The sequence below is a fragment of the Stigmatopora nigra genome, chromosome 10 (assembly GCF_051989575.1).
Source record: "Stigmatopora nigra isolate UIUO_SnigA chromosome 10, RoL_Snig_1.1, whole genome shotgun sequence".
Lineage (NCBI taxonomy): Eukaryota > Metazoa > Chordata > Actinopteri > Syngnathiformes > Syngnathidae > Stigmatopora > Stigmatopora nigra.
The window spans coordinates 1,146,801-1,171,330 of record NC_135517.1 but is presented as its reverse complement, the minus strand read 5'-3'; the positions used below and the strand labels follow the sequence as shown (position 1 = coordinate 1,171,330).

General features: G+C 36.3%; 3 protein-coding genes across 5 annotated transcripts; 2 read left to right on the top strand and 1 right to left on the bottom strand.

Annotated features, from left to right (window-relative positions):
* The first annotated feature begins 1,139 nt into the window (after window positions 1-1,139).
* Window positions 1,140-5,153, top strand: tbc1d20 (TBC1 domain family, member 20). Its single transcript, XM_077726820.1, has 8 exons — window positions 1,140-1,555; window positions 2,274-2,450; window positions 2,515-2,595; window positions 2,695-2,881; window positions 3,025-3,126; window positions 3,193-3,334; window positions 3,507-3,685; window positions 3,748-5,153. The coding sequence occupies exons 1-8, from the start codon at window positions 1,498-1,500 to the stop codon at window positions 3,989-3,991; spliced, it is 1,170 nt and encodes a 389-aa protein (XP_077582946.1). The 5' UTR covers window positions 1,140-1,497; the 3' UTR covers window positions 3,992-5,153.
* On the bottom strand, window positions 4,348-9,333 carry LOC144203410 (ranBP-type and C3HC4-type zinc finger-containing protein 1-like). Of its 2 annotated transcripts, none has more exons than XM_077726822.1 (7): window positions 9,121-9,333; window positions 8,715-8,859; window positions 7,765-7,861; window positions 7,485-7,650; window positions 6,430-6,548; window positions 6,182-6,355; window positions 4,348-5,315 (listed from the first exon to the last, which is right to left on the bottom strand). In XM_077726822.1, the coding sequence occupies exons 1-7, from the start codon at window positions 9,161-9,163 to the stop codon at window positions 5,202-5,204; spliced, it is 858 nt and encodes a 285-aa protein (XP_077582948.1). In that variant the 5' UTR covers window positions 9,164-9,333; the 3' UTR covers window positions 4,348-5,201. The 2 variants fall into 2 exon arrangements, with proteins under 2 accessions (XP_077582948.1, XP_077582947.1); XM_077726821.1 differs by having other exon boundaries at window positions 4,351-5,315; window positions 7,485-7,677.
* On the top strand, window positions 6,160-17,699 carry LOC144203411 (N-terminal EF-hand calcium-binding protein 1-like). 2 transcript variants are annotated; one of them, XM_077726823.1, is made up of 12 exons: window positions 6,160-6,265; window positions 6,391-6,529; window positions 7,492-7,620; window positions 9,423-9,498; window positions 10,365-10,515; window positions 11,637-11,661; window positions 13,256-13,364; window positions 13,657-13,682; window positions 13,824-13,921; window positions 14,417-14,553; window positions 15,781-15,869; window positions 17,401-17,699. In XM_077726823.1, exons 5-12 carry the CDS (start codon window positions 10,375-10,377, stop codon window positions 17,427-17,429), a joined length of 654 nt encoding a protein of 217 aa, XP_077582949.1. In that variant the 5' UTR covers window positions 6,160-6,265; window positions 6,391-6,529; window positions 7,492-7,620; window positions 9,423-9,498; window positions 10,365-10,374; the 3' UTR covers window positions 17,430-17,699. The 2 variants fall into 2 exon arrangements, with proteins under 2 accessions (XP_077582949.1, XP_077582950.1); XM_077726824.1 differs by lacking the exon at window positions 9,423-9,498.
* Window positions 17,700-24,530: the final 6,831 nt, after the last annotated feature.

The following is a 24,530-nucleotide window of genomic DNA, read 5'->3' as shown; positions in this document are numbered from 1 at the left end:
TTGGCCCAATTTGAACACTTGTCAAAGTGCGCTGCCCCCGAAAACCTTGCAAATCACCAATTTTTTTGGGGCTTTGGTAGGCTAGCGAAAAGCAGACGCCATTGTTACGATAGCATTGTTTATTTTGTTTGGGTATAAAGTACATTGATTGAGAAAAAAAGTCATTTTAAGATACAAAATGTCCTTTCTGGAGAAGCAGCCTGGGGATATGTTGGGTTTTTTAATTTCATTTTTAAATACATTTGCTTGCAAAAAAGTACAGTAATCCCTCGAATATCACGGCTTCACTACATTGCGTTTTTTTCTGGGGGAAAACCTAGTATGAGCTGTGGAGGGCAATTTTTGATTTGATCAAAAACAGATACTAACTATTGTAAAATAGAGAATAACAGGCTAAATGTGGAATCTTTTAACACGTGTTCCAGATTAAACAAACAACCTTTTGGTTTCCACATTTCAGCCAAACTCTGAAGAATAATACCCCAATACACCAGGAAATACGGTGTTTTGTGTCTATCGAGGAACTTTTTGGACGTGTAGAAATAAATCGCGAAAATATCTTGAAAAAATGTCTGGTGATATTGGATGGATATTATTTGGAGCGTGTTCAGCCAGTTGCTCACCTTAATTCTCACTCAAGTCCTTTGTTTCCATCTGCTGGTCACTTCTGGGATAAAACCCCAACCACTCCATCATTAAACCGAATACAATCCCTAATTATTTATGTTGTTGGCTACTTATTATGTTTACTACTTATTTATTTATTCTGTATTTATTTTTGATTATTTGTTGACTATGTATTAATTTGAATGTTTGTCATTGAAAAACAATAACAATAAAAAGAGAATACTAAATAAACACGTAGTAAACATAATAGTAGTCAACAACATAAATAGATAGGGAAGTGCACAAATAACCACAACAAATACTTAATACACCTTTAAATTTTCCTTTTCTTACTCATTTAGTTCTCTTTCTATTCATTTATTAATATACTTATTCAAATTTTGGTACTCATATAATTTCACATATTAGTGAGTATTTTGTCCAAATATACAATGTTTAAAGATGACAAAAATTTGAATAAAGTTTTTTGTTTTCAAATCCCGCCTTTCTGTTTGCGCATGCGTGAAAGCTGCCTTCGGTGGTGACGTATCATTTTGCTACCGGTCTTCCTGGCCGTCAAAACAAACATGTAACGTCACTGGTTTCATCACGACAACTATCATCCTACAGCCTGACTAATGATGGCCAAGTTGGGAGAAATGTTAATGTCGGCGAAGGAGATGCGTGAGATAACGCGGACGCTTAACGTGGTGTAGCCGCGGACTCAATACGACAAACCTTGTGGGTGCGGGCCGAGCTAGCCTAATAGGCTTCGGTGCTAACTGAGCAGATGGCATCCCCGAAAGATTAAGTCTTGCACAAGGTCTCAGGAGTCAACGTGAAAAGTATGCCTGTCTGAAAAAAACTCTACATTTAACAATAAGAGTAATCATGAAGACTTCCAGAATTGCCACCGCCTCGTCACTTGTAAATGGAAACCAGAGTGACGGTAAGTTAGCAAACATTAGCTGAGTCTATTCATTAACGGTGTTGTGGTTTTGTATACTTTTCGATAAGCATCAGCTTGTTTTATAAATCAATAACCTTACTTCTAACTGCGCACGTCCAAGTAAAGACGCGCTGTTTTTTTAATGTTAACGTCAAAACTAAGTTCCGTGACATCGCACGTGACGTCATCTTCGTGCGCTGCTACGAACTCTTGTATATTAGCATTTTGTGCACTTCATGATAAACTATCAAATCCCCGTCTTTATGGGATTGTACAATATTAATTGAACAAATATGTCTGGTGAATCGCAATTCATAGAATTAATTTAAGAACGAGATAAATTAAGTGCAGTTACAGAATATATTTTCCACAATTCCTTTTCTCCGAAAAGGCGATTTCGAATTCATTCCATCATTATAGTACTTTTATTTTGGTTGGTTCCCTAAATCTCAGCAATGACTATTTTCCGGTGTTGGAAAAAAGAAGTTGGATGTATTCTTAAAGCCATGACTGAGGCTTGGAATTTTTTATTCATACCTTTTGTCATGTTCCTCATCTTTGGTGTCATCTTCATGCGCCTGCGACATCGAACCGCCCCCAAAACACAGCAGGAGAATCTACCAGGCATGCTCATATCTTGACCTCAGATGAAAGTCTTAAGCCAAAAGCATCTTTCTGAAACAAAAATGGTATACAATCGTGTACCGTGTTTTATCAGAGAAGCGGCAGAGGAAGAAAGCCGACATCGCGCAGGCCCTGCAGGCGAGTCCAGCTGACGTGGCGGCCCTCAGAAGGATGGCCATTAGCGAAGGTGGCCTGCTTACGGACGAAATACGCTGCCAGGTGTGGCCACGCCTCCTCAACGTCCCGCCCAACATTTTGGATCAGGAGCCAGGTAACGTGCACGCCATTCAAACGAAAATAGTACGCATACATGACGAGACATTGTCTCCATGCAGATATAGTGGAACGAGACAACAACAAGGACTACAACCAGGTGCTATTGGACGTCCAACGCTCACTACGAAGGTTCCCTCCAGGTGAGTCCACCAATGAAATGATAGAATCCTCTATCATTTACTTTCTGCTATGTATCGACTTGAGTCAGTTTACCGGATTGTCCTTCTGCTTCGGTCCAGGTATGCCGGATGAGCAGCGTGAGGGTCTCCAGGAGGAACTCATAGACATTATTCTCCGCGTGCTGAAGCGGAATCCTCAGTTGCACTACTACCAAGGCTACCACGACATCGTGGTCACCTTTCTACTGGTCTTGGGCGAGCGCTTGGCCACGGCTCTTGTGGAAAAACTCTCCACCCATCACCTCAGGTATAGGTATGGGTATAGGTATGGGAATAGGAATGGGAATAGGTATGGGAATAGGTAATTTATTTCAAAATTGAGGAAAAATATACATATAAAACGCTAAATAAAATGTATTTTGTGCCCCTGCTTTGTGTCTTTGGGTCCAGGGACTTCATGGACCCCACCATGGACAACACCAAGCACATCCTCAACTACCTGATGCCCATCATCGAGAGGGTTAACCCCGAAGTGCACGATTTCATGCAACAGTAAGGGAAAGTTTCAATGTCACTCCTATTCAGGCCTCCTTGCTAAAAGAATGTTTTGGTTTCCAGGGCCGAGGTGGGCACAGTTTTTGCCCTCAGCTGGCTCATCACCTGGTTCGGTCACGTCCTGTCAGACTTCCGCCACGTAGTACGGTTGTACGACTTCTTCCTGGCATGCCACCCGCTTATGCCCATTTACTTTGCTGCTGTGGTGAGTGGTGTCCTCCTGGACTCAACTGGAACTTGCTGGTTACAGATCTCGGATGGAAAGAATCTCAATTACTGTGTTTTCTCGCATATAAGTCGCACTTGCGTATAAGCCGCACCCTTAAAATACCCCTAAAATAGTTGAATTTTACAATTTCTTATTTTACCTTCCGCAGATCGTACTCCACCGAGAAGACGAAGTTCTGGAGTGCGAATGCGACATGGCGATGGTCCATCACCTGCTGTCCCAGATCCCTCAGGATCTACCCTACGAGACCCTCATCAGCCGAGCGGGGGACTTGTTCGTCCAGTTCCCCCCATCCGAACTGGCCAGAGAGGCCGCCTGGCACGATGGGTATACATACCGCCGCTAAGTAACCATAGCACCGAGCCTAATTAATCCCTCCCTATCTAAAGCATGGCCACCACCACCTTCAAGGACTTCGACTTGGCCTCGACGCAACAGCGACCCGACTCGGTTCTCCGGCGACGTCGGAAGCAGCAGGAAACTCCCGAACGCTCGGCGGTGGCCCGGCCCTCCGTGACGCGGCGTTTTGTACGTTTGGCGGTCATGGGCCTGACGGTGGCTCTGGGGGCGGCGGCCCTGGCGGTGGTCAACACCGCCCTGGAGTGGGCCCCCAAGTTGGACCTCTTTCCGTGAGACACCAGGACCAGTCAGTTACCTTTTTCCTTTTAACACTCCCCCTCACAAAGATCGTTACGGTAATCTTCCCCTCGCTAGCTGAGGCGCTTCAACGTTGTAGTTGCCTTTTCATTCCACCAGATGGCGCCAAATTACGATTTTTCAAAATCTTAGTCCTTACAAAGATAGTTACGGTAATCTACCCCGCTTGCCGAGGCGCTTCAACGTTGTAGTTGCTTTTTTCATTCCACAAGATGGCGCCACATTACGATTTTTCAAAATTCTAGTCCTCGACTCACTTAGCGACTTTTCTTTTCTTACTGAACATAAAAAAAGACTCTTCACTGCCATTGGTGGTGACAAATGTCCAATCTGTTTGAACTGGGAAGTTTGTGAGCTTCTCTTTTCACATCTCGGCAGTGTTTTGCGCCATTTTGTGGCATTTTAAGTTTTTTTTTTCAAAAGCACAAAAAACTACTGTATTTAAAACATTTCTAGATGGGGATTAAACCCAAATTCAAAATCTGGGTGATTACCATACACCAGAACTAACAATTTCTTAGTCTACTCATTATGAGTTAAAAACTTAGATGGCCTTTTTCTGCCACTTTAGACGCGTTATTTACATTTAGGAGGTTTTTGATATCAGGACAAAGACCAAAATGAAGGATTATTTCAATCCTAATTTGTCGTAAGTAACGTGTCACACCCGTCTCTTATTTACAGCTCCATTTTTTTTCCACATTCCTTCAGACGTGAAAAGGAAAACCGGTTTTAAAACCGCCCAAAAACTCGACCAAGTAATCACATTGTTATGCGACATTCTCTTAGTAGCATCACCATAACAAAGACGTTTCTAATTGTATATTGTTCTTGATATTTATATAACGCCGCCTAGTTTTTACCACTAGGGGCAGACTCGGCACACTTGGAGAATTTTATTTATTAAAGTCGTTAGCTCTTGTCGCCTTAGCATACGTCATTTAGTCCACAAAGTTTTCAGTTTTACGTTAATGTTTAAAAACACTGGACCGAAAATCCTGCATTTTTGGGGGTGTTTGCCAACGTTATTCATGTTGCACTAGCCTTTTTTTCGGGTTTATGTTTCATAAATATATTCTTATAGTGTCAAGTTGTACTGTACAAGAGAATGCTAATAAACGTAAAAGGAGGCAAAGTACAGGTTTTTGGTGTCCTTTAAAGAAGATGGATGAAGCTGGTTGTTGGATTAGTTTTCGTCATTGTTTTCTGGAAGCTGATTAAGGTTGTAGAGAAGAGCCCATGGCGATTGTTGGAATGATGCCGGTAAGGTTGAGCTTTGGGTCATTTGAGAGCTCTCCCACTTAGAGACAAAAAAATAGGACACAAAAAAAAATCAATAAAAAGGGGAAAAATGGTAGAGCTAACATGTTATTCTCATTTTAATTTGGGAGCATAGCCATCTTGAGTTGAAGTTGAAGGAAGATGTTAATGAACTAAATCGAGGCCAAAATATTTTTCTATTATTTTCTTATTTATTATTATTTTCTAAATCTTTGTAGTCACATTCAAGTATTTTTCTCGAATTATTATTATTAGTAGTAGTATTAGTATTTTTAGTATTATTATCATTATTATGATTATTATCATTATTATTATGATCACATCATGATCACATGATTATGATGACAGGATTATGATCACATGATTATGATCACATGATTATGATCGCATGATTATGATCACATGATTATGATTCTTATCATTCTTCTGATTATGATTCTAATGATTATGATTCTTATGATTATGATTCTTATGATTATGATTCTTATGATTATGATTCTAATGATTATGATTCTTATGATTATGATTTTTATGATTATGATTCTTGTGATTATGATTCTTGTGATTATGATTATGATTCTTATGATTATGAATCTTATGATTATGATTCTTATGATCATGTAATCATAATCATGATTATTATTATTATGATTATTATTATTATTTAAATGTTACCTGTCTTTTTTACATTATTTTTGTGTATTTAGAAAAGACACCTACCAAATTTCATGTTGTTTTTCATGTCAAAATTTCTCCTACGTCAATGTATTTCTGTACATATATATATATATATATATATATATATTTTTAACATTCTACTCTTAAACTACATGGCCACCAAAATCCACACCGCAAAACAGAACCGGATTTGATAGACGTCTTCACCCTCTTGAAAAGTAACGTGGACGCTTCCTCCCGACGAATCCGGACCGCCTCCTCCCCCATGGGATTGTGGGCCGGCGGGACGCGGTAAGACTCCGGCCTGTCGTCGCTGCACACCTCGCACCCGGGTCGGGTCGGCGCGTTGACAAATGTACACTTGAGGCACACCCAGCCAGACTGAGAATAACCATAATGGATGTGTTACGTTTTAGGTGCAGTTGAAGTGGTTGGGAATCGGGTGAAATGCTGACCTGGCGTCTGGGAAGAGTATGTGGAGGTGAAGGAGGAGCTGGAGGAGGAGGAGTTGGTACCACTTCCGAGTACAATTCAATGTTTTCATCAGGAATTACGGTAAACGACTCTTGAGAATCTGTGAGATCAGAGTAGACATAGCTGTGAGTTGTCGGTCAAAAATGGGTGGCTAACTCGTTTTTATTCGGGTTTTTACGGTGTCATACGCAATGTCGCTAAATAGTTTGTAGGTGATAAAATTTGGCAATTTTTTTGGAGGCTCTTAACTCAATTTTTTAAATTTTTCAATATGACTTTTTATGTTTTAAGTCTGTTTTAATTTAAAAGGAAACCTAGTGTATCATTTTTTTTATTTATTTTCATTGGAAAATAAAAGGGAAAGTCAAAATTTTCACTAAAATATATTTGGGATTTCTTAAAATAAATAAAAAAGTGAAATACTTCAATTACCGTGTTTTCACTACCATAAGGCACACTTAAAAGTTAAATTTTCTCTAAAATAGACAGGGGGCGCCTTATAATCCAGTGTGCTTTATATATAGACAAAATCAAGTAAAATGTGTCATTCATTGACGGTGCGCCTTATAAAGTGGTGCGCCTTATATACGTGAAAATACAGTAATTTTTTTCACTTGTTTTTCATTAAAAAGGAAATAGTATGAATTTTTTTATTTACAATAAAAAAACAAAATACAAATCTATATTTATATATTTTTAAATAAATGTTGTCTTAATTTTTTAACTAAAAAATAAACTGAGAAAAAATATTTATATTTATATATATATATTTTTTTGTTTACTTTTTTGTCGTTAGGAAGAACACTAGTTATTCTCTCTACATCTCTAATCGCTAATCTTAATGGAAAATTTGAATTTTATATTAAAACCTTAAAGCCAACACATGACTTACTTAAACGGGCCGCCAATTTGTCCCCTGCGACCGGTTAGAACGCCTACTTTAGTCTTTTAGATTTTTCCCTAAACCAAATTTAGCTAGCAAATTTTCTGCATCAGGTCTTGCAATCCTCTCTAGTTCTGCAATTGCTATACTTGCCCTCTAGGTGGTGGTTTTCTCCGCTCTCCTGGCGCTCGACAGGTCTCTGACCCTCGGAGGACTGGATAAACAGGAAGGCCTGGTCGCCATGGCTGTGAATACCTCGTCTAAACAGCGTATCGTCGTCACGTGCCAGGTATTTCCCGATCACCCAGTGCTGTAGTTCCTGAGGGAAGCCATATTCCTCGTTGAACTGGTACGAGAAAAATCACAAACAAACTCTTTTTGACTTTGTCTACGCTGCAAATAGCGTCAAACTTAGCATGCTAATTCGCCACACCTCATCCTTGAGTTGAGAGATCGTCATTCCACGTGAAACTACAACCGTCAGTGGCATGGGGGTTTCCGATTGTGAGGTCTCCACACTTACACTCAGCCTAGAACATAAATTCAGATTTTTGTTACCAAAGATTGGTCGCTAACTAACCTACCAACCTCTAATATTGTCCGTGGCAACCAATGAAGTCACAAAATAATATTTTGTTCTTCCTCTGGCCGAGATGCGCCCTCCCTGCCAGTTGTTTTTTGACGGGTTGGCGTCCAATCAATTTCGCAGGGAATGTTTTAATATGTAAAAATATATTTTAATGTTTACATTTATTAAATAGAGCCGCCCGATGGACTAGTGGTTTAATCTCCTGACTTATTTATTTTTATTTTTATTCCCAAGATGGCGCCATCTTGAATATTTCTTAATACATTCCTTTACTTACTTTACTTTATACTTTTGACTTTAATGCTGAGTAATGAGTATGTTAATACTTTAATCCTTTTTTCCTGTTTATGTTTCATATGTACTATTAACGGATGCACTTTTTTATATGTATCCTATCTTGTGCTGACCCGACCCATCTGTCAAATTTTTAAAGTCAATCTAGCCCCCGTGCCCAAAAGTTTGCCCACCCCTGGTATAGATGTATATTAAATTTCCTGATTTTCTCCCTTTTAAAATCAATAATTGTCATTTTTTAATCATTTTTTTCTGTTTTTAGTTCAAAAATAATTTTATAAAATCTAAAAGTATATATAAAAAAAGCTAAAATAATCATTGATTTAGATCTATAAAAAAACAATGTTCAGGGATTTTAATCCAAATAATTGAGCTCCCCTTGTGTGCCCCCACATAGATTGCACCCTGAGCGGTCCCCCACATTGCCTATGGTAAGAACTGGCCCTGGTTCTTGCACTTCATCCATATTTTTGACCCCCACGGCCATGTTTAGGACTCACCTAATTTGGTCCTGAGGGTATACCAGTTTTTCGATGCTAACACACACTGGCAAGGAGAGCCGGCATAGCTTCCGGGTCAAAGTGACCGATTCTTCTTCATTTCCAGAACTCAGCGCTTCACTTAAACGTTTTGTCAGGTCCTCCGCTGTAACCAAAACATTTAAAAAAATAATAACGTTGAAATTAATGTAGTCAAATTAAGTATGCAAAGTTTGGTTAGCACTGACATTGATTAAAAATCAAAAAGCCCCCAAAATTTCTACAGGATTAAACTGTGTATTAAGTATTATTAGAATAAGTAGTACTTTGAAACTCATTATAACTTCATTTTTTTAAAATTAGATTGTAAACAAGTGTCAGGGGGAAAAAATCGTTTTAATTTAATACAATAAGATAAAATTCCTACCTTCTTCTAAAATGGCATCCGATGGCATTCCCGTCGACGACATGCTGGAATTTAATTTAGGGAACACAAAACATGACTTCTTAATATCCAAATGTCAAGTTAAAAAAAAGTTATAATAAGTTTAGATTAAAAGAGCAATAAAAACATTCAAGGTTTTTAATAACGAAGCCAATCTGCTGCCACTCATAAGCGAAAAACTGAATCAAAAGTAGTTTCACTTTTGGTCTAGAAACGTCACAACGCAAGTTTGGGCAAGACGAATCTTCATATTATGTTGTTGTACTCCCCCTTTTGTCCGCCAGGTTGGGGTGTTGGACAAAAGTTGTTTATTTTTGTTGGTCATAAAGGCATTGCAACTCACAATGACAGACTATTAAGGTAAGATATGTATTAATATCTGTGGGTTTATATAATGGTAGTATAATTATAATCCTAAAACAAAGATGTATTCGCTTGTACCACTTTGTACCTACTTATTTATGTGACCACTTCTTCATGTGAATTACTTATTTGCGTTGTTGACTGTTTTACGTTGTTGACTACTTTACGTTGTTGACTACTTTACTTTGTTGACTACTTTACGTTGTTGACTACTTTACGTTGTTGACTACTTTACTTTGTTGACTACTTTACTTTGTTGACTACTTTACGTTGTTGACTGCTTTACGTTGTTGCCTGCTTTACGTTGTTGCCTGCTTTACGTTGTTGCCTGCTTTACGTTGTTGCCTGCTTTACGTTGTTGCCTGCTTTACGTTCTTGACTCCTTTACGTTGTTGACTACTCTACGTTGTTGACTATACTTTTTTGACTACTCTACGTTATTAACTACTTTACATTTTTGACTACTTTACGCTGTTGACTACTTTACGTTGTTGACTACTTTACGTTGTTGACTACTTTACGTTGTTGACCACTTTACGTTGTTGACTACTTTACGTTGTTGACTACTTTACGTTGTTGACCACTTTCCGTTGTTGACTACTTTACGTTGTTGACTACATATTGATTGATTATTTATTTGTGCAATTTATGGTGAAGCTTTAAATCTCATTATACTGTAAAGATTAAAGCATTTAATTCAATTCAATGGATTTACTCCTTTTTCAAACCAGCCAATCCAGGCGTCTCCAGCAGAGGTCGCTCTCCCTTGAAAGTTGTTTCTCACCTGCTCACCTGACACAAAACCTCGGAGCACGTCTCCCACATCCACAGCCTCCCCGATTCAGTTGTGATTTCTCTTTTAGAGCGGAAAGCATGTTGTCCTGCACGGAGATAATCACCATGTGTCTACAGTCAGCCAAACGCAAGCATGTTTGCTCTCAACAACAACAAAAACAACAACAACAATTGCAGCAGCAGCTCAGCAACAGCCGAGGGCTGAGCGTTCTTCATGATGTGAGTGCGGCATTCATCACAATTGTTACTTTTGATTGTCTTTTCCCTGCAGGAATACGCGACGCTGCGTTAAAATGAGTTTTTGTTTCTCAGGCCGTCACAAAAATGGGGGGCGTTTTTTGGTGTGCGCTGACAATCTTGCATTTATTTCAGATGAATTTAATTTTTTAGCTGACATTAGCTCATTTCTGATTGTATTATTTCTCTTTTTGTTTTAAAAATGCACACTTTTGAAATAACTATATATATATATGTATACATGTATATATGTATGCATGTGTATATATGTATAGATGTATACATGTGTATATATGTATACATGTGTATATATGTATACATGTGTATATATGTATACATGTGTATATATGTATACATGTGTATATATGTATACATGTGTATATATGTATACATGTGTATATATGTATACATGTGTATATATGTATACATGTATACATGTGTATATATGTATACATGTGTACATGTGTATATATGTATACATGTGTACATGTGTATATATGTATACATGTGTACATGTGTATATATGTATACATGTGTACATGTGTATATATGTATACATGTGTATATATGTTTATATGTATACATGTGTATATATGTATACATGTGTATATATGTATACATGTGTATACATGTGTATATGTATACATGTGTATATGTATACATGTGTATATGTATATATGTATACATGTGTATACATGTGTATATGTATATATGTATATATGTATACATGTGTATACATGTGTATATGTATATATGTATCCATGTGTATACATGTGTATATGTATATATGTATACATGTGTATATGTATATATGTATACATGTGTATATGTATATATGTATGCATGTGTATACATGTGTATTTATGTATATATGTGTATAAGTGTGTATATGTAAAAAAAAATCATAGTTGAAAATCCTTCCACCTATATCGTATATTTTTTAAACAGTTGATCAGTATTAACTAATAATTTATAATAAAAATAAAAATAATAATAAGTCGCGACCCAGCCTAACTGACTTATAGTCCGGAGAATACGGTAGTCATGTTTTATAACACGCAAGTGCTCTATTTTTGATCAATTGTCTCCTTTCTCATTTCCAGATTTTCCGCCGGGCGGATAAAAATGGTGAGTGAAGATCTGATGTTGAATAATAACAACGGACACATTTTCACTTCATAATTATGATTCAAAGCTGTGAAATTGACTGAGCTTTATAACGCAGTGGAACTGGCGCGGGTTGTGTTGTAAGTCACCTCTTTTCAAGTCCCTTCTATAGTCCGCATAAATCCGTCCTGTAAATTTCCACAGACTGCAGAGATGTCTGCTTGGAACGCAAATAAGATATCGTGACTATATGAATATATTTTCCGTAGTGAAACTGATTCAAACACATTTTTCTCTCTTGCCTGACATCTGACGATATATAACACCTGTAGAAAACCCAGACAAGCCCAAGCAGAACATGCTGTTGTTGCGGCACCTTTGTAGATGACACCTTCCGGCTCATTGGCTTATTTTATGTCAAAGCGAGTGGATAATTGGGAAGTCTCCTTTCCAAAATGTGCTAACAATAGGCAAAACAACACTCTCTGGTTGTCAAAATATTGGGGTGATTTTGGACAGAAACGCAACCATGCGTTATGGTGACAGTGCCAGAAGACAAGGAATATTTCTTCGTCTTTGTTCACACGCCTTCAAATTTCAAATATCAGGCGGAGTGCTCAGACGTTTGGTCGCCAGACATTTGGTCGCCAGTCAAATAGAGAGTTTGCTGTTGAAATCAGCTCTCAAAATTATATTCATGAGAGAGAGTTTAATATCTAAGTGCTGTTTCATATCTAATTACTGTTTAATATCTAAGTACTGTGTTTAATATCTAAGTACTGTTTAACATCTAAGTACTGTGTTTAATATGTAAGAACTGTGTTTAATATCTAAGTACTGTTTAATATCTAAGTACTGTTTAATATCTAAGTACTGTTCAATATCTAAGTACTGTTTAGTATCTAAGTACTGTTTAGTATCTAAGTACTGTTTAATATCTAAGTACTCTTTAATATCTAAGTACTGTTTAATATCTAAGTACTCTTTAATATCTAAGTACTGTTTAATATCTAAGTACTGTTTCATATCTAAGTACTGTTTCATATCTAAGTACTGTGTTTTAATATCTAAGAACTGTGTTTACTATCTAAGTACTGTGTTTAATATCTAAGTACTGTGTTTAATATCTAAGTACTCTGTTTAATATCTAAGTACTGTGTTTAATATCTAAGTACTGTGTTTAATATCTAAGTACTGTGTTTAATATCTAAGTACTGTGTTTAATATCTAAGTACTGTGTTTAATATCTAAGTACTGAGTTTAATATCTAAGTACTGTGTTTAATATCTAAGTACTGAGTTTAATATCTAAGTACTGAGTTTAATATCTAAGAACTGTTTAATATCTAAGTACTGTTTAATATTTGAGTACTGTGTTTAATATCTAAGTACTGTGTTTAATATTTGAGTACTGTGTTTAATATCTAAGAACTGTGTTTAATATCTAAGTACTGTGTTTAATATCTAAGTACTGTGTTTAATATCTAAGAACTGTGTTTAATATCTAAGTACTGTGTTTAATATCTAAGTACATTTGACCGGCAACCAAAAGACCGGAGACCAAATGTCCGGTAACGATCAGGCGGTGACTCAAGCTGTTTTTTTGTTCTCCTCAGATGACGGCAAGCTGTCATTCAAAGAGTTTAACGCCTACTTCGCCGACGGCGTCCTGACAACGCCGCAACTGAGGGAGCTTTTCTATTCCATCGACGGCCGACAGAACGAGTAAGTTGACATTCGTACAAAATAAGTACAAAATTAAATGTTCATAAGTTGAATTTGTTCGTAAGTTGATTCAGTGCTATATTTTCTATTATAATTTATTTTTCAGGCCTATATAAGTATATTAAAGCTTTATATAAGTGCATTTGTATTTTTAAGGCTTGTATAAGTAACCAGCATTGGTTTGTACTGAAAAAAACGTCATTCAATACAACTTGCAGCAAAACTAGCCTAATAGTCAAAACGTCATTTTCCGAATTCTAATTTTGGAATATTTCTTCCCCCTTTTTTACAGCAATTTGGACACTGACAAGCTGTCAGGTTAGTTTTCTTTGTATTTTTGCCTAATTGTGAGTACAGAACGGCTCGGTTAAGAAAACTTTCTCTAAATGAAGACAATTTGGTTTTCTGAATGAATATTTATGTATATTTTATTTAGGCATGTTTGTTTCCTTCTCATAGATTATTTTTCTCAGCACTTGGGCGAGTTTGTCAATGTCCTCTCAGCTGTGGAGAAGTTGAATGAAGTAATTCTGAAGACCATGTATAAGACTAAAGAGGTATGATTTGGATATTGAGAAAAAAAATTGAAAATGTTGCATTCAAGGACCATCTTATTCACACTAATAATAGTAATTATCACATGGAGTAATATTGATAACAGGTTCCATATTTTAAGATTAACTGACGTACTTAAAATCACCATAAATAGACGTTATCGTAAAAATAAAGTAAAATATTTTTGACAGCCGGATATTACAACCACGATCAAAATAATGGATATTGGATATCTTGGATTAAACTATGTTGTCATTATTGATCAGTATTTGTGCCAAGTACTTTTGTTGAAAGACCAGAATGTTATAATATACCAAAATTATAAAGATATACCCTTTAAAAAAGCAGGATAACATTTGAATATCAGTATTTATTGTTCATATATTTGCAAATATGTCTTGGATTATGGTGTGAAATTTAAGTTCGTTGTATGCAAATGGTTAAAACTGTTGCCATAAAATGAACAATTTTGTCCTAAAACTTTGCTTTTTTTTTAGGAATACGGCGACTCCAGTTTGGTGGGTCAGTTTGTCACCCGTTTTCTTCTGAGAGAGATGTCCGCTCAGCTGCTGTCGTTGTTGAGTTCCGTGGAATGCGCCGTGGAGGCCCTGGATCAGCAAAGCACCCCCACTTTGTCAGTATCAACACCCACATAAAAATATGATAAATAATAATATTTTTTTATAGTGTTGTCACCTCTTGGGCCCGTTACAAAAACGTCGCAAAACGTTTGGTCGCCCAGACGTTTGGTCGCCCGGACGTTTGGTCGCCCGGACGTTTGGTCGCCCGGACGTTTGGTCGCCCGGACGTTTGGTCGCCCGGACGTTTGGTCGCGCCGGACGTTTGGTCGCGCCGGACGTTTGGTCGCGCCGGACGTTTGGTCGCCCGGACGTTTGGTCGCGCCGGACGTTTGGTCGCCCGGACGTTTGATCGCCCGGACGTTTGGTCGACCCGGACGTTTGGGTACCTCAATTGCTGCCACCCTCCCACTATAAATGGATTGGACATCCACTAGTGATAAATAATTTCGCCAGAGGAAGAACACATTTTATTTTTTAAACTAATTGCCTATCATTCATGCTGCCCGCTGTCCATTTCATTTGATGTGGGAGGAGTGACAGCAAATTAATCATTGTTCAAACCTCACGCTTCAAATAGATTGGACGCGATTAAAACTGGACTCGGTATGGGCAGAATCACAAAATCAGGTGTTCTTTTGAAGAGAAAAGATACTCGTCGCTAGGTCGCTAATTATCGTAGCAGCCTGGTATAATGACTTCCACCACCACCACCACCGCCAGCTTTTCTTTCAATTTATTATTTCTCTGCCTACAATTCCAGTTCAATCAGATTGGACTCTAATTGGCTGGACACCACATACAGAATGGATTTTTCTTTATGTTAGATCTCGGAATGGACTTTGACGTCTTTGTGCTTTTCACATCATTGGATTTTTTTTTAATACAAAAAGCTACACACGGGTTTTAAATATGAATCATCAAGGCCGGCGTTAGTGAATGTCACACTGCTTTGTCGTCAAGAAATGAACGTTGATAGCCTTGAAATTCTAATGTGTGGGCTTCTAAAGAACTGGAATATTTTAGTTTTTGCCAGTACATTTATTAGCTTGGCGAATAGATAGTACTTTTAAAATAACAAATACAAGAGTAAACGTACACATCCAATCCATTAGAACTGGACTTAATGGCAATAGGTGTCCAATCCAATGGAACAGCCAATAAGTATTGATTCAATATTCAAAGTATTTTGACTCTTACATAAAAAAAACTTATATTTTAAAGTCTCACTGTTACATTTATATCATTGTGTCAATCATTTCTTTCCCTGTCAATCACAACAGGGCACAGCTGGAATCCAGCAACCCAAACTTTGGTCCCCCGGCCACCAAAAACCACCCGAACGCCGTCACCCGCCGCTCCCAAATCAAAGGTAAGATATTCAGTGGTACTTCTACTTCTGGAATTAATAGCTTACCAAAGTATTTTCCTAACTAAAGACACTTTACATATAAAATCTGTAATCCACTGACGTGAATTTATTTCCAAGTTCAAAACTAAGTAGAGGCTATACTATGTCGTTTTTTTAAATGAAAAAGAGCCTTACTATACTATGTCATTTTTTTTTACAAAAAAAACGCCTTACTATACTATGTCGTTTTTTTTTAAAGAAAAAAGCCTTACTATACTAATAATTGTAACAGACAAAACAAATACTATTATTTACTTTTGGGATCCTGTGGCCAAGTGGATAAATAATTCGCCTCCCACCTCTGTGGACCTGGGTTCAAATCCTGGTTTACTCTGCTTACCTAATTTTTCCTACTTGAAGGTACAATAAAGTACTAAGTATGATCTGGGAGTGAAAAGAGACAAAACAACACATACTATTATTTAAATGTAGAATGGTGGCCCAGTGGATAAGTCATCAGTCTCCCACATATGTGGTCCTGGGTTCAAATCCCAGTACCTGCAAACATTTTCCAAATATTATTCAGGTAAATGAAAGAGATAAAAGTACAAGTACTACTGCTTAATCTCACAGGGTGGTGGCCTAGTGGTTAAGTCGTCAGTCTTCCATCTCTGAGGTCCTGGGTTCAAATCCCAGTACCTGCAAACATTTTCCAAATATTATTCAGGTAAATGTAAGAGATAAAAGTACAAGTACTACTGCTTAATCTCACAGGGTGGTGGCCTAGTGGTTAAGTCGTCAGTCTTCCATCTCTGAGGTCCTGGGTTCAAATCCCAGTACCTGCAAATATTTTCCAAATATTATTCAGGTAAATGAAAGAGATAAAAGTACAAGTACTACTGCTTAATCTCATAGGGTGGTGGCCTAGTGGTTAAGTCGTCAGTCTTCCATCTCTGAGGTCCTGGGTTCAAATCCAAGTACCAGCAAACATGTTCCAAATATTATACATTTTCCAAACTTTGTCGTTTTTTAAAGAAAAAACGCCTTACTATACTATGTCGTTTTTTAAGAAAAAAAACCTGACTATACTATGTAGTTTTTTAAGAAAAAAAGCCTTACTATACTATGTCGTTTTTTAAGAATTAAAGCCTTACTATACTATGTCATTTTTTAAGCAAAAAGCCTTATTATACAATGTCGTTTTTTTAAGCAAAAAGCCTTATTATACTATGTCGTTTTTTAAAGAAATAAAGCCTTACTATACTATGTCATTTTTTTGAAGCAAAAAGCCTTACTATACTATGTCGTTTTTTAAGAAAAAAAGCCTTACTATACTTTGTCGTTTTTTGAGAAAAAAAGCCTTACTATACTATGTCGTTTTTTTAAGCAAAAAGCCTTATTATATTATGTCCTTTTTCAAAGAAATAAAGCCTTACTATACTATGCTCAAAACAGGCGGTTTAATTAACCCAAGGACAGTGGAGAAAAAGCAATTACGGGTGGCTGTAACTATCTGTGACTTTGTTTTTTGTTCTTTTTTGGGTGCCTGCAGCCTCCTGGTGGATCATGACTAACAAGTGAAAGCAGAAAGTGACATCCACCACCACCCACCCACGCCACGTCACGTCAAGAAACTCAGCCGCTTGCATGGCCGCACGCACAAACAAGGATGATTCAGAGCGCAGCCGTGCGTTTTGAAGGCTGCGTCGCCATCCCGCTCATCTCCTTCCTTGTCATCTTCAGCTGCTCGTTATTTCACAGTGTTTGACTTGCGTAATGATTTCATCTGTTGAAGATATTCAACTTTTAAATATGTAAAATGATACTTTGGGGTGAAATAAAGAAATGTTGTACTGGGAAAAAAAGCCTTGTTGTACATTGTGTTTTTTTTAATGAAAAGTAGCCTTACTATACATCATCGTTTTTTATGAATAAAGCCTTCCTATACGTGGTCGTTTTTTTTATGAATAAAGCCTTCCTATACTATGTTGTTTTTTTTATGAATAAAGCCTTACTACACTATGTTGTTTTTGGCGATAAAAAGCCTTGCTATACTATGTCGTTTTTTTGCGATAAAAAGCCTTACTATACTATGTCGTTTTTTTGCGATAAAAAGCCTTATTATACTATGTCGTTTTTTTGCGATAAAAAGCCTTACTATACTATGTCGTTTTTTTGCGATAAAAAGCCTTACTATACTATGTCGTTTATTTGCGATAAAAAGCCTTACTATACTATGTCGCTTTTTGCGATAAAAAGCCTTACTATACTATGTTGTTTTTTTGAAGAAAAAAACCTTACTATACCATGTCGTTTTTTGCGATAAAAAGCCTTACTATACTATGTCGTTTTTTTTTTAAGAAAAAAGCCTTACTATACTATGTCATTTTTTTGCGATAAAAAGCCTTACTATACTATGTCGTTTTTTGCGATAAAAAGCCTTACTATACTATGTCGTTTTTTGCGATAAAAAGCCTTACTATACTATGTCGTTCTTTGCGATAAAACGCCTTACTATACTATGTTGTTTTTTTGAAGAAAAAAACCTTACTATACTATGTCGTTTTTTGCGATAAAAAGCCTTACTATACTATGTCGTTTTTTTTTTAAGAAAAAAGCCTTACTATACTATGTCATTTTTTTGCGATAAAAAGCCTTACTATACTATGTCGTTTTTTTGCGATAAAAAGCCTTACTATACTATGTCGTTTTTTTGCGATAAAAAGCCTTACTATACTATGTCGTTTTTTTGCGATAAAAAGCCTTACTATACTATGTCGTTTATTTGCGATAAAAAGCCTTACTATACTATGTCGCTTTTTGCGATAAAAAGCCTTACTATACTATGTTGTTTTTTTGAAGAAAAAAACCTTACTATACTATGTCGTTTTTTGCGATAAAAAGCCTTACTATACTATGTCGTTTTTTTTTAAGAAAAAAGCCTTACTATACTATGTCATTTTTTTGCGATAAAAGCCTTACTATACTATGTCGTTTTTTGCGATAAAAAGCCTTACTATACTATGTCGTTTTTTGCGATAAAAAGCCTTACTATACTATGTCGTTTTTGGTGATAAAAAGCCTTACTATACTATGTCGTTTTTGACAATAAAAAGCCTTACTATACTATGTCGTTTTTTTGAAGAAAAAAGCCTTACTATACTATGTCGTTTTTTGCGATAAAAAGCCTTACTATACTATGTCGTTTTTTTGAAGAAAAAAGCCTTACTATACTATGTCGTTTTTTTGCAATAAAAAGCCTTACTATACTATGTCGTTTTTGAAGAAAAAAAAGCCTTACTATACTATGTCGTTTTTTTGCGATAAAAAGCCTTACTATACTATGTCGTTTTTTTGCGATAAAAAGCCTTACTATACTATGTCTTTTTTTTGCGATAAAAAGCCTTACTATACTATGTCGTTTTTTTGCGAAAAAAAGCCTTACTATACTATGTCGTTTTTTTGTGATAAAAAGCCTTACTATACTATGTCGTTTTTTGCGATAAAAAGCCTCACTATACTATGTCGTTTTTTGCGATAAAAAGCCTTACTATACTATGTCGTTTTTTTGCGATAAAAAGCCTTACTATACTATGTTGTTTTTTGCGATAAAAAGCCTTACTATACTATGTCGTTTTTTTGCGATAAAAAGCCTTACTATACTATGTCGTTTTTTTGCGATAAAAAGCCTTACTATACTATGTCGTTTTTTTGAAGAAAAAAGCCTTACTATACAATGGCGTTTTTTTGCGATAAAAAGCCTTACTATACTATGTCGTTTTTTGCGATAAAAAGCCTTACTATACTATGTCGTTTTTGAAGAAAAAAAAGCCTTACTATACTATGTCGTTTTTTTGCGATAAAAAGCCTTACTATACCATGTTGTTTTTTTGCGAAAAAAAGCCTTACTATACTATGTCGTTTTTTTGTGATAAAAAGCCTTACTATACTATGTCGTTTTTTGCGATAAAAAGCCTTACTATACTATGTCGTTTTTGAAGGAAAAAAAGCCTTACTATACTATGTCGTTTTTTTGCGATAAAAAGCCTTACTATACTATGTCGTTTTTTTGCGATAAAAAGCCTTACTATACTATGTCTTTTTTTTGCGATAAAAAGCCTTACTATACTATGTCGTTTTTTGCGAAAAAAAGCCTTACTATACTATGTCGTTTTTTGCGATAAAAAGCCTTACTATACTATGTCGTTTTTTGCGATAAAAAGCCTTACTATACTATGTCGTTTTTTGCGATAAAAAGCCTTACTATACTATGTCGTTTTTTTGCGAAAAAAAGCCTTACTATACTATGTCGTTTTTTTGCGATAAAAAGCCTTACTATACTATGTCGTTTTTTGAAGAAAAAAGCCTTACTATACTATGTCGTTTTTTGAAGAAAAAAGCCTTACTATACTATGTCGTTTTTTTGCGAAAAAAAGCCTTACTATACTATGTCGTTTTTTGAAGAAAAAAGCCTTACTATACTATGTCGTTTTTTTGCGATAAAAAGCCTTACTATACTATGTCGTTTTTTGAAGAAAAAAGCCTTACTATACTATGTCGTTTTTTTGAAGAAAAAAGCCTTACTATACTATGTCGTTTTTTTGCAATAAAAAGCCTTACTATACTATGTCGTTTTTTGCGATAAAAAGCCTTACTATACTATGTCGTTTTTTGAAGAAAAAAGCCTTACTATACTATGTCGTTTTTTTGCGATAAAAAGCCTTACTATACAATGTCGTTTTTTTGCGATAAAAAGCCTTACTATACTATGTCGTTTTTGGCAATAAAAAGCCTTAATATATAATGTCGTTTTTTTGCGATAAAAAGCCTTACTATACTATGTCGTTTTTTTGCGATAAAAAGCCTTACTTTACTATGTCGTTTTTTTGCGATAAAAAGCCTTACTATACTATGTCGTTTTTGGTGATAAAAAGCCTTACTATACAATGTCGTTTTTTCGCGATAAAAAGCCTTACTATACTATGTCGTTTTTTGCGATAAAAAGCCTTACTATACTATGTCGTTTTTGAAGAAAAAAAAGCCTTACTATACTATGTCGTTTTTTTGCGATAAAAAGCCTTACTATACTATGTCGTTTTTTTGCGATAAAAAGCCTTACTATACTATGTCTTTTTTTTGCGATAAAAAGCCTTACTATACTATGTCGTTTTTTTGCGAAAAAAGCCTTACTATACTATGTCGTTTTTTTGTGATAAAAAGCCTTATTATACTATGTCGTTTTTTGCGATAAAAAGCCTCACTATACTATGTCGTTTTTTGCGATAAAAAGCCTTACTATACTATGTCGTTTTTTTGCGATAAAAAGCCTTACTATACTATGTTGTTTTTTGCGATAAAAAGCCTTACTATACTATGTCGTTTTTTTGCGATAAAAAGCCTTACTATACTATGTCGTTTTTTTTGCGATAAAAGGCCTTACTATACTATGTCGTTTTTTTTGCGATAAAAAGCCTTACTATACTATGTCGTTTTTGGTGATAAAAAGCCTTACTATACTATGTCGTTTTTTTGAAGAAAAAAGCCTTACTATACAATGTCGTTTTTTTGCGATAAAAAGCCTTACTATACTATGTCGTTGTTTTGCGATAAAAAGCCTTACTATACTATGTCGTTTTTGAAGAAAAAAAAGCCTTACTATACTATGTCGTTTTTTTGCGATAAAAAGCCTTACTATACCATGTCGTTTTTTTGCGAAAAAAAGCCTTACTATACTATGTCGTTTTTTTGTGATAAAAAGCCTTACTATACTATGTCGTTTTTTGCGATAAAAAGCCTTACTATACTATGTCGTTTTTGAAGAAAAAAAAGCCTTACTATACTATGTCGTTTTTTTGCGATAAAAAGCCTTACTATACTATGTCGTTTTTTTGCGATAAAAAGCCTTACTATACTATGTCTTTTTTTTGCGATAAAAAGCCTTACTATACTATGTCGTTTTTTTGCGAAAAAAAGCCTTACTATACTATGTCGTTTTTTGCGATAAAAAGCCTTACTATACTATGTCGTTTTTTGCGATAAAAAGCCTTACTATACTATGTCGTTTTTTGCGATAAAAAGCCTTACTATACTATGTCGTTTTTTTGCGAAAAAAAGCCTTACTATACTATGTCGTTTTTTTGCGATAAAAAGCCTTACTATACTATGTCGTTTTTGAAGAAAAAAAAGCCTTACTATACTACGTCGTTTTTTTGCGATAAAAAGCCTTACTATAGTATGTCGTTTTTTCGAAGAAAAAAAGCCTTACTATACTATGTCGTTTTTTTGCGAATAAAAGCCTTACTATACTATGTCGTTTTTTTGTGATAAAAAGCCTTACTATACTATGTCGTTTTTTGCGATAAAAAGCCTTACTATACTATGTCGTTTTTTTTGCGATAAAAAGCCTTACTATACTATGTCGTTTTTTGCGATAAAAAGCCTTACTATACTATGTCGTTTTTTTGCGATAAAAAGCCTTACTATACTATGTCGTTTTTTTGCGAAAAAAAGCCTTACTATACTATGTCGTTTTTGAAGAAAAAAAAGCCTTACTATACTACGTCGTTTTTTTGCGATAAAAAGCCTTACTATAGTATGTCGTTTTTTCGAAGAAAAAAAGCCTTACTATACTATGTCGTTTTTTTGCGAATAAAAGCCTTACTATACTATGTCGTTTTTTTGTGATAAAAAGCCTTACTATACTATGTCGTTTTTTGCGATAAAAAGCCTTACTATACTATGTCGTTTTTTTTGCGATAAAAAGCCTTACTATACTATGTCGTTTTTTGCGATAAAAAGCCTTACTATACTATGTCGTTTTTTTGCGATAAAAAGCCTTACTATACTATGTCGTTTTTTTGCGAAAAAAAGCCTTACTATACTATGTCGTTTTTGAAGAAAAAAAAAGCCTTACTATACTACGTCGTTTTTTTGCGATAAAAAGCCTTACTATAGTGTGTCGTTTTTTCGAAGAAAAAAAGCCTTACTATACTATGTCGTTTTTTTGCGAATAAAAGCCTTACTATACTGTCGTTTTTTATTTAAAAAAAAGCCTTACTATACTATGAGGTTTTTTTGTAATGAAAAGCCTTATTATATTATGTAGGTTTAGGGTTTGGTTAGGGTTAGGGTTTGGTTAGGGTTTGGTTAGGGTTAGGGTTAGGGTTTGGTTAGGGTTTGGTTAGGGTTTGGTTAGGGTTTGGTTAGGGTTTGGTTAGGGTTTGGTTAGGGTTTGGTTAGAGTTAGGGTTTGGTAAGGGTTAGGGTTTGGTTAGGGTTTGGTTAGGGTTTGGTTAGGGTTTGGTTAGGGTTAGGTTAGGGTTAGGTTAGGGTTAGGTTAGGGTTAGGTTAGGGTTTGGTTAGGGTGTGCGTTTTGTTAGGGTTAGGGTTTGGTTATGGTTAGATATCCAAGTACATATGACAACCCAAACCCAAACCCTAACCACCCTAACCCTAACAATCATAACGGCGACCAAACGTCCGGTCACGTACTATACTTAGTCGTTTTTTGCGAAAAAAAGCCTTATTATACATTGTCATTTTTAGAAAGCATATAAGCGTTTCATATTTTTTAGATACAAATACGCCTTATATGTTAGAATATACGGTACCTTTTTTTCCCTTTACCCTTCTGCATTACGCATCATTGTCAAAAGATGGCGCCCAAACCTAAGTATCTTATACAAACGTTGTATTTTGAGTCCTGAAAAAACTTCTTATTTCTATTGTGTTAAACTTTAACATAGATACTTCCAAGCAGCTCGGCGGACGAGTGATTAGTGCGTCGGCCTCACACTTCTAGGGTCTTGGGTTTGAACCCAGTTGAAAGTTTTCCCCTTGCTTACGTGGGTTTTCTCTGGTTACTCCAGTTTCATCCCATATACTCAAAACAAGCATGCTAAGCTAATTTAAGACGAAATAACCCTAAACTATTGGTTGACCATCAATTCAGGATCTCACCCACCTGGTGCTTGTAGATAGCTAGCTTAAGCTCCGGCACCCTCTGCGACCTTTGTGAAAATATACAGTACATGAAATGAATGAAAAAAATAAGTGACTAGAGTCATTATACGGCTAATTTTTACGTCAAGTTATGCGGGTTACCCGAACTTCATTTTTTTTTTTTTTTACTCACGTATAAGCCGTCCGGAATTCGGCGCCAAAACTTCACATCGGATGTAACTTAACAGGCCTTTCCTCTTCGCGATGGGAGCCAAGCGGGGGTTATTGTGTTCTGGAAAATGTATTGGACGACTTGTAAAAACACCCCCCCCCCCTTTTTTTCTCCAAAAAAAAAACAGAGAAGGAAAATTTAGGGGTGAGGGGAACCGGAGCCGTGGCCTGCCGATGAACCCATCGGGGACTTTGCTCGGCGGGGTCATTCCAAGTTCAGGTCTTTCCCTCGCCGACTCTGCGAGAGCGGAGGAGCTGTCCGTGGCTGAAGGGGCCTGCTCTTGACACCCCCCCCCCCCCCAAAAAAAAAAACCCGGACGGGGGGGCCCTGTAACACAAACCCCCTTGCAGCAGGAGTTCTCCCCAGCGTGTGGGCAGGGCACCCACCCACTCGCCGGCAGTGTCAGCCCTAGGTAAACGCGGTCATTCGGAGGTTGTCGGGGGCTTAGCCCAGTGGTGTCAAACATACGGCCCGCGGGCCGGACAGGGCCCCTCTGGTGGTTTGGTACGG